At 38.0% G+C, this 15318-nt stretch overlaps 1 protein-coding gene across 3 annotated transcripts in view; it reads left to right on the top strand.

Moving 5' to 3' along the window:
• KYNU (kynureninase) overlaps positions 1 to 15318 on the top strand; it is a 98904-nt gene that overhangs the window by 18463 nt on the left and 65123 nt on the right. For all 3 annotated transcript variants that reach the window (XM_070423459.1, XM_070423460.1, XM_070423461.1), the window contains exons 3-4: positions 5323 to 5443; positions 15097 to 15179. In XM_070423459.1, the coding sequence (XP_070279560.1) occupies positions 5323 to 5443; positions 15097 to 15179 (204 nt within the window). The remainder of the gene's footprint in view (positions 1 to 5322; positions 5444 to 15096; positions 15180 to 15318) is intronic.

The following is a 15318-nucleotide window of genomic DNA, read 5'->3' as shown; positions in this document are numbered from 1 at the left end:
CCCTTAGTAATTTTCTAAGGGCCAGATGTGGGAATAGTGGGCTTCTCTTGGAGCACTTACAGTCCATACACTATATAATTTGGGGTTTCAGGCTGTCTTTGAAACCAAGACAGGAGCAATTTCTCAGAGGTGGAAACAAAATAAAAAATTCAATGTCAGATTCTGGTGGCACTTCAGATTTTGGATTTCTCCCTTTGATAAGCCTACTGACATTTGTATTTCAGACTTCGCAGATTCTAAAGTGCTACTCAATAAATTTTAGTTACATTTATTGTGTCAGAGTGGAGTGTGCTCCTCCAGGTCAAGTTGTGCCTTGGACTTCTCTGAAATATAAAAGACAAAAAATAGCTTTTCGTAGTTAAAGAGAAAAAAACTATTAAATTGAAATTATACTAAAAAAGAAAAAACACTTATTTGAAAATATTTTTTTCAAAAAGAAGAATATGTTTGTAAGCTAGTTTTTCATTCTAATAACCAAATCCAGAATTGGTCCTTAGGAATTGTGAGATGCAGTGTTGTATGTGTCATTTAATAAAATGCTTTACCAGTAGTTTGCTTCTGGACATTATTTGTCTACCGATAAAATTTGGACCTACTTTTTCAGAGGAATATGGTCTCAGAGATTTATAGACATAAACATCAACCCTAATTAATTAGTATTCCAAATCACCAAATTCAACTCAGTATTGACAACAACAACCAAGACCCAAGCACATTAGTATCACAAGCACTTAGATTGTAACAATTTTACTATTAGCTCTTATCCAACAAATTCATATTAGGTGCTTATAATCTTCTTGATATTACCAAAGCTCCAAATAATCAAAATACAAATGAAACAAACACAGCTCGAATCTTTATGCTTCCCATTACTAATTGCAATACAATCAGCAACAATTTCATGTTCACCAATCTGTAAAATCATTGCATATCTTTAACAAGGGTCTTTTCTTTTCCTTTCTTTTCATGTTTCTTCTTTTTTTCTTGTTAAATTTGAGAGTGAAATCCTTAGATTTCTCAAATGAGCAGTCATAATATGTTGGAATTTTAGCCTAGGATTTCTAATCAAAGAACACGCTAATAAAACACCTAAGTCTACTTGTCAATGGCCTTCAAATGAATGGGCTTTCATTTGTTTCATATTTATATGGAGGAAAAGATCTCTTCAATATAAATTCCCTTACATTTTTAAAAAATACATGTTTCTATTGATTTCAGAGAGGAAGGGACAGGGAGAGAGAAATAGGAACATCAATGATGACAGAGAATCATTGATTGCCTGCCTCTTGCATGCCCCCTACTGTGATCAAGCCCGCAACCCAGGCATGTGCCCTTGACCAGAATCAAACCCGGGACCCTTCAATCTGCAGATCAAAGCTATCCACTGAGCCAAACCGACTAGGGTTCTTCTATATTTTTAAGCAAAAAATATGAAAATCTAGCAGTCACAGCAACCAATCCCAGAATAATGCTTACCAAGGTAACTTTTGAGAAACCAACTCTTCCTTACATCATAGATCTAGGCTTTGAATCAGTTTTGCTTCTTTTTTAAAAATATATTTTATTGATTTTTTACAGAGAGGAAGGGAGAGAGATAGAGAGTTAGAAACATCGATGAGAGAGAAACATCAATCAGCTGCTTCCTGCACATTTTTTTACTGTACATTTCCTTTTCTTTTTGTTAAATTTTCGTTTGCATTTCATGCCCTTTTTGCTTTCAAAGTATTTATTTATAGGTTAAACAGTACAATAGACATGTATATAAAAAAGGTTAAAACAGGGAATCATTTGGGAGTCTGGAATGGATTAATTCAATTTACATTATTTTTAATGGGAAAAAAATGATTCCATTTCAAACAGCCCTTTGGAACAAATTAATTTGGAGAAACGAGGTTCCACTGTATATATTTTGGGAGAATACCAAATCCTCAATAGGTTAAAAATTTGTCAACAGACAGAAAATATCCTGAAGAACAAGAATGACTGGATGATGTCAATCCTGACTTGACTTTGGAACAAATAATAAATGCAGTTAATGTTTTTGTAAAAAGAACTCTCCCAAGGCCATAAGCACATAGTGAATAAACGATCCAACAAAACCCACAAGATGTTTAGTTGTGTAACAGCCATGCTCTGGCACTGAAACAGTTCTCACCTAGAGGTCAAATTCTCATGGATGTTTTCCAGAAGACTCTAGACTTGGATTCTAGATATAAAAGAACAGAGAGATCTGCAGATTCCTCCTCTTTGTTTGGGGTTTGCAAGTGCCCAGACAAGGCCCAGCTGTGAAGCAATGCAGGCTGCTGTTGAGACTTAGGCCTTCTTTTGGAAGCTTTGACACTCTTTGACCCAGCAGCAGTTTGTTAGGTTTTAGATTGCAAAAGAACAGGCCATTCATGTGCAAAAGCCTCCGCTCACAGCTTGGGTGGGGTTGTAAATTGGGTGGGGTGGGCTCTCAGGTAATCATCAGGGTGGAACAAACCACAATGGCTGCAAATCTGCTCTGCCTGGGAGAGGTCCCAGGGTCTCTGTGTCCCACAGCCCCGTGCAGGAAGAATGATCACTGCAAGCACCTCTGCAAGAAAGCCGCCCTCTCATTCCTGTCCCGATGCCAGACAGTCCAGTTTCTCCCCATATGAGTCTGGGTCCCCAGAGTCTCGCCCCCCGGAACTGGAGTTCAGAGCAGTCAGGAGCTTGTATCTCCCTCCTGATTGAAAAAGACAACAACGCACACAGTTGCCAGCCCATTTCACACGCGCCTCCATACCTCCGCATATCCGCACCTACGCACCTCCTACCAGTCTCAATGCACTTTTCTCTTTCCTTCTAGTTGTAGAACTTCCACTCATCCAGCCTTTCTGTGGTTCTGGATGATAGCTGTTCTGTCTTTTAGCTGTAGTTTTAATGTGGTTGTGCGAGGCAGCAAGTACAGGTGTTTACCTATGCCGCTATCTTGGTTCCCTCTCAAAGATTATTGCTATCACTTGATTTCTATATCTCCTCCCTTATCAAGCTATCATAGCTTTTGTTTCTTACAGTTACTGATGGGACAGTGGGAGAGAGGTGTGGTTGTACAGTAGATCTGTATTATGGTGGGAGGTTGTTCTTCCCAACTTCAGGTGACAACTATCCTCACTTTACTACATTGCTAACTTTATTTTCTCTTTTCTCTAAGAAAACAAGCCATTCTGGCAGTGCTATGAGAGAGAGAGAGAGAGAGAAAGAGAGAGCAGGAGGAAACAATCTGTAATACCTACAAGTGTTGTACCTGCAGGAGATATCACATAGGTGGATGAATGAGTTTTAAGTAAAATTTGTTTGAAGAGCAAAGGTATGAGAAAAATAAAGCTAATACATAATGAAACATATTTTGGGTTGGCACGAGTCAAGATGATTTAGTTTATAATTCTGTTTTTCTTTCACATTGAGCACACTTTAAAAATGCTTTCTAAATAAAAGCAGCCCACTACCTATTTGTCTGTAAAAGAATCAGCAATGAAAGAACAAAAATAATGGAATGGTGACAGAAATCTGAGTTGTTGCCTCCTCATCTTTGATCACTGATGGGGCTGACACACACAGGACATGGTCTGTCTTTATTATGTACTTATTTGAGTGCTTAGTTGAAATTTGACCCATGATACACCAATTTAAACCCTTGAATTATAAATAAATTATTTCAATATTTGTTCTCTAGGTCAACAAAGTACTGCTAACGAATCCAATTTAAATGTGTGAACAATATTTACAGCTTTTTTACTGGGTCAGGCTTAAGAGATGACTGTGGAAAAGAGGCACGGTATCTATAAAAGTGATCAGGATGAAATAGATGATGTGTCGTAAGAAGTCTGGAGAGGTTTCATTGGGCATTCTAAAGTAAAGACAAACATATTGCCAAATGATGCAAATGAAATATTAGCCAGAAGGTACCTTATTTCCCCATAGAATTAAGTAGAACATGATTACAAACTCGTGCATTTCTAGGCTATAGTTTAAGCCAGTGGTCGGCAAACCGAGGCTCGCGAGCCACATGCGGCTCTTTGGCCCCTTGAGTGTGGCTCTTCCACAAAATACCACGTGCAGGCGTGCACGTAGAGGGAACATTGTGGAGTGAAAGAAGATGTAGTGTCGAGGATTGAGAAAGGTATGCTGAGATGGTTTGGACATATAGAGAGGATGAACAAAAGGAGATAGATGAAATAAGTATACAAGACGAGTGTGGATGGGAGAGTTGGAAGGGGTCGACCTCAGTGAACGTACCTCAATCAGATTGAGGACGTTTTTTAGCAAAGGCCAGCTTAGGAATACCCTAAGTAAGTTAATAACAATGTACCTACCTATATAGTTTAAGTTTAAAAAATTTGGCTCTCAAAAGAAATTTCAATCGTTGTACTGTTGATATTTGGCTCTGTTGACTAATGAGTTTGCCGACCACTGCTTTAAGCACATGGATTAGTTTGCTTGTGAAACTGCATTTGTTGCAGTCAAGGGAAACTTATAATACAGACAAATCACTAAAGTTCCAAATTATTTGACTAAGAAGTAGATATAGAGAACAATCTTTGCCTATATATGTACTAATATATGTGTATAGATACAGAGAATGAAAAAAATGTAACAATATATCTATTTTATATATAATCATTTAGACTTTTTAAAATTTGGAATATCTACAACATCAATTAATTCAGAGGATTAGTACTTGCCTGAATTCTGTTAACTTTTCCCTCTGACTGGATAGGCTGATATAATTCCTCTAAAAATATTGTTTTTAAATCTTTTTAAATTTCTCTTGGTATTTATGATTGGAAGTAATTGATAATTTAGATTTTCTCATGGAGCAAAATATATATGAAAGACCTCAAGAAATGATTCTATAGGTGTAATTATTTTAAAATATAGATGGAAAAGATTATTTTTTACAGAATCTGGTGTAATCCTTGGGAAGAATTGAAGTTATTTATTTGTGTGTTTGTTTATTTTTGTTAATCCTCCCCCAAGGATATTTTTCCATTGATTTTTAGAGTGGAGAGGAGGGAGAGAGACAGAGAGAAACGTTGATGTGAGAGAGACACATTAATTGGTTGTCCTGCATAAGCCCCAACCAGGGCTGGGTATTGAGCCTGCTACCTAGGTACGTGCCCTTGACCAGAATCGAACCCCTGATACTTCAGGGATATTCTATGCACTGAACCAAACTGGCTATTATTTATTATCCTTCTTGAAGTTAATCTTATTTATTGTTTGCACTGGATTAGCAATGCCAAATGGAAGAATATGAATTAATTGAATAAGCATTTTATACATTTTCTTCTATTCCAGTTGACTTATCATTAGTGAATAAGGATGAAAACGCCATCTATTTCTTGGGAAATTCTCTTGGCCTTCAACCAAAAATGGTTAAAACATATCTGGAAGAAGAACTAGATAAGTGGGCCAAAATGTAAGTATTTTTTTTCAAAAGTTGTCATTGAGTATCTCACAGAAGAATTTAAAAAATCACACTAGATTGTTCAATGTTTGGAAAGGTGTTTAATAGCATTTTAGGGTAGAAAGGAAGCTTAGTGGTCATGTCATTTGATACTGTCATTTTATTGATGAAATAACTGAGGATCAGCAAATAAGGTCGCAGGGCAAGTTACTGGCAGACTCAAGAGTAAAATTTTAAAAATATTAAAAAATTTAAATCCCTTTCCTGAGTTGTCACATTTAAAACATATGTAATTTTTTTTTCCTTAACTAGAGGCCTGGTGCACGAATTCATGTACTGGTGGGGTCCAGCCGGCCCACCTCATAGGGACCATCAGGGGCAGGCCGGCTGAGGTGAAGGGCCGCGGGTGGTTTGCTGGCCAGCTCCAATCAGGGATGGGGGTGCCCACTTAGAGGCAGGGCAGGCTGGGGTGAGGGGCCACGAGCATTCTGTTCCACCGTTCAGTCAATTTGCATATTACCCTTTAATTATATAGGATGACTAACAAGGGAGTTAACATTTGGGATTTAATATAGTAATTTTATGATTAGTTCTTGGCTAACCTCTATCACAGTAATTTTTATAAATAAGGAAATAAAAATTTTTGGGAAGAGGATTAGGTTAAGTAGAGCAGAAGGCACTTTCCTCCCCAAACTGAACACGATTATTAAGAAGATGCTCCTCTTGGGCTGAGCTCAGCAGCTTCCCTGCTACCACGCAGGGGTCTTAAATCAGGATCTCTTCTCTCCGTCGCTCTGTTCTACTTTTACTTTTCTGCCTATGAAACTTTTCACACATTCTGTTTACCTGAATGCTTATCCTCTTTAATCCCAACCTTCTCAAACATACTGATTTTCCCTCCTGAAAATCCATTGCATTAATAGGCAGTTTAAGGATATCTATTTTCATCAGTTTCATATTCTCAGCGATATTATAAATCCCTAACCTTATCCACTTCTTATAGGTCCCCCGTGTTAGGTCTGATCGAACAACTGAATCCAAATAATTGAATTGATACCCCTCCCCCTCCGGGAACTGCCTTTAGACTACTTCACAACTCACATTCCCTTTCACTTAGACCACATTCCACTTGCTAAGACCATTATTTTTCTCCTCCAGACCCACCCAGAGAATTCTCTGCCCAGAAAAAGCCCGCCTAGAATCTTTAAAATCTCTGACTCCCTGTACCTAGGTGCTGGTGCCATTTGGGGGCTCATCCCATCTGGTTTCCCAGATGACCTAATAAATTCATTTCTTTACCCCTTTCGGCCTTGTGCATTCCTCCTTCGGTGATCCTAACACCTGGTAACTACTGACAAAGCTGAAACTAGAAATGTCTTCAAAATGTTTTTAACTATTTAAAAATGTTATATTATTTAAAGTTATTTACATATTTAAAATATTAAAAATTAGTAGAAATATTTTTAAAACATTTTCTGATTCTTAGAATCTAAAAAAGTAGTTATGAAGAGGGAGCCAAGCTTGAAGGTTAGAAACAAACAATTCAGGAGGATGAAACCAAGCCTTCTAAGAACTCGAAAGGCAAGACATTTGACTCTTATAGAAACTCAGAGTGTCTGCTCCATTTTCCTTTATTCTCTATGTCTTTGGTCTTTCACATTGGGAATAGTATCTGTCCTTTAAAGTTAGTTTACACTGAGAGCAAATGATCACTTCCACAACTATTGGAGAACACTGCAAAGTTCTTAATTTTAGTGGTTAGAAATATAAATTCACAACTTATTGCAAAAAAATTATAAGGTTTATATAATTTATTAAGCATGTTATAACTTTATCTGCATAATCTTTATGTACACATTGGAAAATACATATCACTACATTTAGAAGCATTTTGCATTAGCAAGTTTTAGTATTTTAAAAATGAGGGTCAGAGTTAATAAAAATGATTAATATTCATTTTTGGCTTTAATATAAAAGAGAGCAGAGAATTAAATTGAATGAATTTGAACTTCAGAGGATGTCCTTGCCTCTTGGATAGTCAATCAGCTAGGCTGTGCATTTTTATCCTCAAGGCATTTTTAAAAATGCTGTCTTGCTATCCTACTCATATCCTCATGATTATCATACTTCATTAAGGGACTGGTTGGTTATTTTCAAGACTTTGAAGTTATATTTCAGGAAAGTGTCTCTGCATAATACTTACCCTTCTATTGTTACCTTTTAACTTTACATTTTACCCCATGACAATAGAATATTACATAACCTTAAAACCTCTTATCTAATTTTTATTAGATGATTCAGAAAGGAGGTACATTTTAATGCTTCAAGCAATTCAAACTAAATAAAAAAAATATTTCTTCTGAGCAAAAGATTAGATAGCTAGTTTGTTTTGTTTTGTCTTTGCTTTATTTAGGTATTTTTGCTTTAAGTGGAGGTGGCCAGGTGAACACCATGGTTCTGCCTGCCCACGGGTGTCGGTTGGGTAGTGTTTGAGGTGCAGGATTGCACTCCTGTGTCCTCCTACCCCACTCTCCAACCTCAATTTCAAAAGTGTTTGTTATTTCTTTGCTCCTAAATATTTAGTTTAAAATCCCATGCTGAGGTTCTGTTGGGAGCAAAGCTTTTCATTGGGGGCCTCTTGATTAGTGAACAGCCTCCAGGTTAACTGGAGAAGAGAGTATCGCACATGCTCACAGAAGCACTGTCCGAGGAGTGATTCCCTGAGCAGCCAGGAGTACAGCTTATACACCAGATGAGCAAAAGGACATGGTTTTGGGGCTTCGTGGGAAAGTAGGGAAGGCTCCACAGGCCTTTTTCCTCCTGATGATAACGTGCAGTGCCCTTCCTAGCTAGGAGCTCCTCAAGAGGGAGATTGATGGGAACTGAATTTGCACCCCCGCCCTGGACAGTGCCACCCTCTCTATGAGGGGTTCAATGGCAGCTGTATTTTGGGGAGGCTCTGCTTAAGTCTAGATACTGTTTCTTTACTTGACTACTGTTTGTTCACATGCTTCGGTTTAAAGTAATCTCCATGCCACTCCAGTGGGTTGTTGTACATTGAAGTTGCTTAACAGGAAAAAATAATATTAACAATTTATAATCTTAATGGCAACATAAAAATGAGAGTGCTTTCACTGAAATATTGCTCTGGGATAATGAGATCAAGTCTTTGACTGGCCATCCATGACCTGTAAGGTAGGAAATGCCATTTGGCTCATGGTCGTCATTTTCCATGACTTCATCTTTTATGGCCTATTACAGACATACTACCTACCTATCTACAAAATAAACCATCACTGGTCATAATGTAGCCTGATCTTATAATTTATATGGTATTGTCTTTGATTCTTATGCTAAGGAAAGGTCAAGAATAGAAGCATCCTTGAAATATTTCAGGATCCAGCTGATTTCTTCTAAAACTTCCAGATATTCAAGACAAAACTGAAAATAAACTACTTACCTTTTGTTTGTTTTTTTAATTTTTATTATTGTTATTTCCCAATATCATTTTCAACTTTGCAATTTCTAAATTAGAATAATAACATTTACTCTGGAGAATGCATTTGTTTTGTGAAGTGACAATCTATACTAATAAAAGGGTAATATGCTAATTAGACCAGATGACCAGACATCTTCTGAACATCTGACTTCCTTCCAGACAAAGCCATAGTGGCAGGGGCTGAGGCAGAGGCAGTTAGAGGTGATCAGGCTGACACAGAGGAGCAAGCAGTTAGGGGGCAATGAGGCCAGCAGGGGAGAGCAGTTAGGGCGTGATCAGGCCAGCAAGTGAATGCAGTTAGAGGTGATTAGGCAGGCAGGCAGGCAGGCAGGCGAGTGGTTAGGAGCCAGCAGTCCCAGATTGTGAGAAGGATGTCCGACTTCCGGTTTAGCAGTCGGACATCCCCCGAGGGGTCCCAGATTGGAGAGGGTGCAGGCCGGGCTGAGGGACCCCTCCCCCCACCCCTGCAGTGCATGGATTTTGTGCACCGGGCCTCTGCACAAAATTCGTGCACGGGAGGGGGGAGTCCCTCAATCGAGGGGGGGGGAGTGCCCTCTCTCAGTTCAGGAGCCAACAGTCAGACATCCTTAGTGCTGCCATGCCAGCCGTGAGCCCTACCTTCTGGCTGAACAGCACCCCCTCTGTAGGAGCACACTGACCACCAGGGGGCAGCTCCTACATTGAGCATCTGCCCCCTGGTGGTCAGTGCACATCATAGAGGCCTGTTGTCCTGCTGTTCGGTCAATTTGCATATTAGCCTTTTATTATATAGGATTCCAAAATAGAAAACATTTAGGGTGATTTGACCCATTTGATATATAATTATTATCAGCAAAATGGACTTAACACAGTAAGAACCAATAAGATCAATATGCTTGGACCCTGTTGGTCTGCTAAAATGGATAGTCAATAAGCTTAAAGAATTTTTAGAACATTTTATATTAAATATTTACTAATGGCCTAGATTATTTAAAGGAGAATAGTAGGGGATAATAATCATAGTGGTAAAGTTCAGCTAGAAGGGAACCAACAATCGCTTGCTTTCTGTATGAATTGAACCCACAAACTTTGGGTGTACAGGACAAGGCTCTAACCATCTGAGCCACCCAGCCAGGATCAAACCTGTAGAGAATTTTTATGAGTTTATTTGAGCCAAATTGGTAACAGTTGCTGGGAAGCAAAATCTCAAAGGATTGAGAAAATGGTCTAGCGAATGGCAGTTTTGCACCTTCATTTATGCATTAAAATTAAAGGAGGATGTGTAAGGGGGTTACATGAAATTTATTGGTGGTAGACTAGGGAGGCAGGAGAAAGCAAAGTGGCGAAATCTCTTAGACTAGATAAAAAGTAAAATGGATAGACATCCTTTCCTTTTATATTTGCAGGTATAGGATAGTTAACAATTAACATTTACAGGACCCTGAGATGGTATATGGAGAACAAGATAATAATGAGGGGTTTCTTGGTCTTGTACCCTGGTGGGAGATTGTGTCCTGAGGGGTCTGAAGAAAACTGGGGGTTACTCTGACATTCTAAAGGTATGTTATCATAGATGGAAAAAGACAATAGACAGGCTTAGTTAAAGATGGGCCTTTGTCCAGAAAGATACCGGCTTAGGACATGACTAACTGCTGTGACTAGCTTTTAGTTAGGAAATTTTAACTTCAGACATGCTGATATAATTACTTTGGGCCTTTGTAAGACCACCATGCAGGCCTCCCCTGAGCTTGTCAGGTTTTTTCATGCACAACCCCAAAAAGCGATGCAGCCCTGGCCAGAGTTGGTTAGAGCATTGTCCCAATATACCAAGGTGTGGGTTTGATCCCAGTCAGAGCACATGCAAGAATCAACCAATGAATGCATAAGTAAGTGGGACAACAAATCCATCTCTCTAGCTCGCTCACTCTATTTTTTTAAAAAATCAATAAAAAAAATAAAAAAGCGATGCAATTAGAGAACTTATATATTATCTTAAGAGGGGGAAAGTGGGGAAATATAGGCCACATTGGGGAGAGTAAATAATTTTTAGAAAAGACAAATGAGCCCTTGGAAGAATAGATGGGAGGTGTGATAGTTTGTGACCGTTTTTCTGGGTGTGGTGTTGACTTCTACTCTCTGTCCTGTGACAAAAACTCCTGGGAGGGGATTTATGGCAGTTGAGTTTCTTTTGGAAGATCTGTTTTCAGGCAGGTTAAAGGGAGTTCAGAGACAGCCTCTCCATGCACTTGCTGTTTTTCAAGTGCTTTCAGCTCAAAGGAATCCCATGCCAAAGAGGAAAATTTTAGTGTGGTGTAATCTGCCAGCCTTCAGGATGTGTAAGAGAGTACATAGTGTAACATGTTACAAAGATTTCCTGATTTCAGCGTTAGTGATCAGCAATTGGGTCACAGGGGAACACAGATTTGTGATATCATGAAGACTGCAAATTCATATTTATGGAGGGGAGAGCTTTTCAAAGCAGGGCCACTTTTCATTTTGCAGGATAATTAAAGCATAGTCCTATTTCAAAGAGGGTCTACATATCTATTAAGATCCTAATTATATTTTATACCCTGAGATCTAATTTCATGAGCAAATATTGCTTCATGTACATCTCACAGAATACCCCATTCATGCCAGGGGAGGAAATGTCAGGGCAGGGTCCAAACCGAATGACCAGCAATATGAAAGTTCAGGGTGCTGTAGGCACCTGAAACACCAGAAAAAGGTGTTTGGACAGCCCCTGGAGGCGAAGGGAAGGGAAAGGGCTGTACCCTGTTCTTGTCATGCTGATGATAAAGAATTCAAAACGAGTGACCCCCTGAGGGTGGCATTGTAATAAAGCAAATTTATTACAGATATAAAGCAAGTAAATTTATTAAAGAAGAAAAGCAAGCAAATCTATCAAAATACGTCTGGTTTATGAAGCACAGGCAGACTTCCCAACTAGTTTGAGAAGCGCTGCCTGGTAGAGGTTTGGGCTTTTTATATTTTTCTGTCTGTAGGTTTTTAAATTCCTCTGCCGGAAATCTTGGTACAGACTAGATCTCAAAGTCTCCCTTTTACTTTGTTTATGGCTTCCCAGAATTTATGAGAAGTGTTTGGTGAATTGATCTTGACAAGCTCTGAGACTGCTGGCTTCTCTGTTTAAACGTCCCCAAATGGCTGACTTCTTTGTTTAGTGGGTGAGATAAACTCTCCCTTCTTGCCTTCCCCCCCACCCCCCTCCTGCCTTGGCAGTTCCAGGGTGATTTATGCTATGTATTCTCTGGTTAGGGATAGGAGGCGTTAAAACTCCTCCTCTTTTCCTTCGATCTTTGGTTAGTGAGGAGAGGTATTAGCCATTTGTTGTCAAGATAAGGTTTTGCTGCGAACTGGCTGCAAGCTGCCCAAACTGTTTGGCCTTGTTTCATTTTCTTGTGTCAGTGTCCCTATCCCACTTGCTTAGGAGCGTTCCTAGCTTCTTACTACCCTGTTACAGGGGGTCTACACTGCAGGACCAGCAATATGCTATGCTTAGGGAAGAAAGGTCACCCTAGGGGCAAGGTTCCAGCCTACCTTTGCCCCTTGCTAGCTACCCAGGTCTTTCCACCAGGTGATCTTCAGTACCTGGCCCATTGTTCCTAATCTGCTCATGCCTGTCTAACTGCCTCCTACACTGGTTAATTCTCTCCCATTCTCTCTTTCTTTCCAGCATTTGTAAATGAAGATTGCAACTATGCTGCAACTATTTTAAACAGTTTTGAATGAGAGCAATATAATATTTTTCTTAACTTTAATAGAATGTTTATAACTGCACTGTAATCTACATCAATTCTTCCTAATGACAGACCACTTTGCTTTGAGTTTATTTGGGTAACACTTTCTAAGTACATTTTTACTACCCCAGGCTAGTGGCCTGACAAAATGAAGAAGTAGACTCTGTGTATGATATTTTAAAGGGACGGAGATGCCAAAAGCATTGCAGGGAGAAACATATCCTTAAAGATTATTACCCCTACCACAGTGTCTACCGGAGTGAGAAGTAGGTGGCATAATATTCTGAGTTATAAATTCTCTGAGGCAGAACATAGAATTTTACTACCTAAATGTAATAAGATGCATTGTGCTATCATTGAAGGCCATAGAGCTCTGTGTGATTAAAATAAAAAAGGATCCAAGTATCTGCCTTTAACTACCATTTAATGATAATGATTTTTGTCTTTAGCATTTATATTGGGAGTCAGTAGAGCCAAGCTGCAGGCTATCTAATAATAATATGAATAATAATAACTAACAATTGCCCTTCTCTTCCTCCTTAGATCTTATAGTTTATGTTTATTTCCAAAGGAAGTCCTCTTCCTTCATCTCAGTTAATATGGTAATTGAAATATTAGTTTTAAAATTGTGTTGTACACCACATGCCCTGTGAAAGGAGTTTTAGCATTAGATTTACATTAGAAAAGAAGACTTAGAAAAGGGTTACTGTGTACCAGTCTTTTTTGCTTGTTATTTTTATTTATTTTTCATGGCAATCCTTTAAGATATATATTATCATCCATCTACTTTTACAAAGATGGGAAATTAAGCCCGATAAGCTTCTAAAAATATAGTCTTTTAACTAGCAGTGACCTAGAACTGGCTCAGACCAGGTGATAAAAACCCATTGTTAAATTTTCAGGATTTTTGTTGATACCCTGAAGTCAGCTACTAGTACATTGGGGGTATTCACACCACGAAAATTCGAAAAAGTTAAAAAACAGGATTCCTCTTCTTCAGTTTGTCCACTGTTCTTGAGGGAAGACAGATTAACAAAATAAAAACAAACAAATTTTTTACATGTATTTCTCATGAGAATCTGAGATACCCAGGGGAAAATGAATAACTCCCCAAGGTGACTTAGAATTCAGGCTTAAATCCCATCTTAATATGGAAAGGGGAGGGGGGAGAGTAAATGATTTTTAGGAAAGATGAATGGGTCTGTGAATAATAGATTGGAGGTATGAAGTTTGTGACAGTTTGTCTGGGTGTGGTTTTGACTTCTAATCTCTTCTGTGACAAGAGTCAGTCTTCCCTGGTTGATGAAATTCATAAAGAGAGAATTTATGGAAATTTATGGAAGAAGACTTGTCTAAGTCTTCTTTTCTAATGTAAATCCTCCTTCTTATGGAGGATTTATCTTTAGGCAGATAGGAAAGTTTAGAGACAGCGTCTCCCTGAAATTGATGTTTTTCTGGTGCCTACAACTCAAGATAATATACCACAGAGATATTTGGGGGAAGCATATTCTACTACCCTTCACTTCTGAGAACAGGTTTACCCAATGACCACTGCCAGCTTACGGAATTTCATTCATAGTCTATACTATACAAAAAAACCACATGATTATTTTTTTTCCCAAGTTTACATAGTTTGTGAATTTATAAAAATTAAGAGCAGTTGAATTAGGAAATACAAGTTTGGAACACCACCCCCACCCCTCCTCCACTCCCCTTCCCGACCTTGACCCTTTGTTTTAATTTTTTCTATATCTTTTCACATATATTTATTTGCCTTCCTCATTTGATGAAAACTTTTTGAGAGTTGAAGTTCTCTTTTGCATGTTTTTGTTTGTGCATTATACCTACAGAGAGACTTACTGGAATGATGAAATTAAGTTGAAATATGATAGAATACATTTCTAGAAATAGCTCAAGATGTAATATTGGCTTTGATTATTGCCAAGTTTCATTCTTGAAACTTGAGTATAGTTATACTTTATACACTTCCATTTAATTTATAGATTATAGCTACATTTTATAATTGGCTTTTATAATAATTTTAATCTTTAGCTTCAAAAAGTAGGTAGGTTTTAGTATAGATACTGCATATGCTATAGGTATACAAGTAGAGTAGTGCGAAATTCTCAAAAAAAAAAAAAGTATCTTAGATTAAAAAAATAAAGTAATGAAATAGTCTATGGGCAATTTCTTCTACCCCCACCCCCCAGAAAAAGTAAATCAAATAAATTTTTAAGTAAGTTAAAAAACAGAGTTTTCAAGTATTAGTTTGGTTTTAGAGAGCATGACTTCATATAATTATTAGAATATTACAAAACTCATTTAGACTTCTTCCGTTGCTAATGTTGATGTTTGAAAAATCATACACACACACACACACACACACACACACACAAGCTAAGAATGTTTATGTCCCTTTTTAATTTCAGGGGTGCCTATGGTCATGACATAGGGAAACGACCTTGGATCACAGGAGATGAGACTATTGCAGGTCTTATGACTGACATTGTTGGTAAGTACAAAATAATTGTTTTCCAAAAGATTTATAAAGACCTTATTATTTAATTATAAACAGATTATAAAGACAACATCTTATTAGAGAACATCCTGATTTTCCATTTTAATTCATAATGGTAAAGAGCAAGCATAAT

This window comes from Myotis yumanensis, unplaced genomic scaffold (genome assembly GCF_028538775.1).
Source record: "Myotis yumanensis isolate MYYU_CA2020_CCGP unplaced genomic scaffold, mMyoYum1.0.hap1 SCAF_8, whole genome shotgun sequence".
In the NCBI taxonomy this organism is placed as follows: domain Eukaryota; kingdom Metazoa; phylum Chordata; class Mammalia; order Chiroptera; family Vespertilionidae; genus Myotis; species Myotis yumanensis.
Note: the sequence above shows the minus strand (reverse complement) of the source record. Positions and strands in the feature narration are given on the sequence as shown.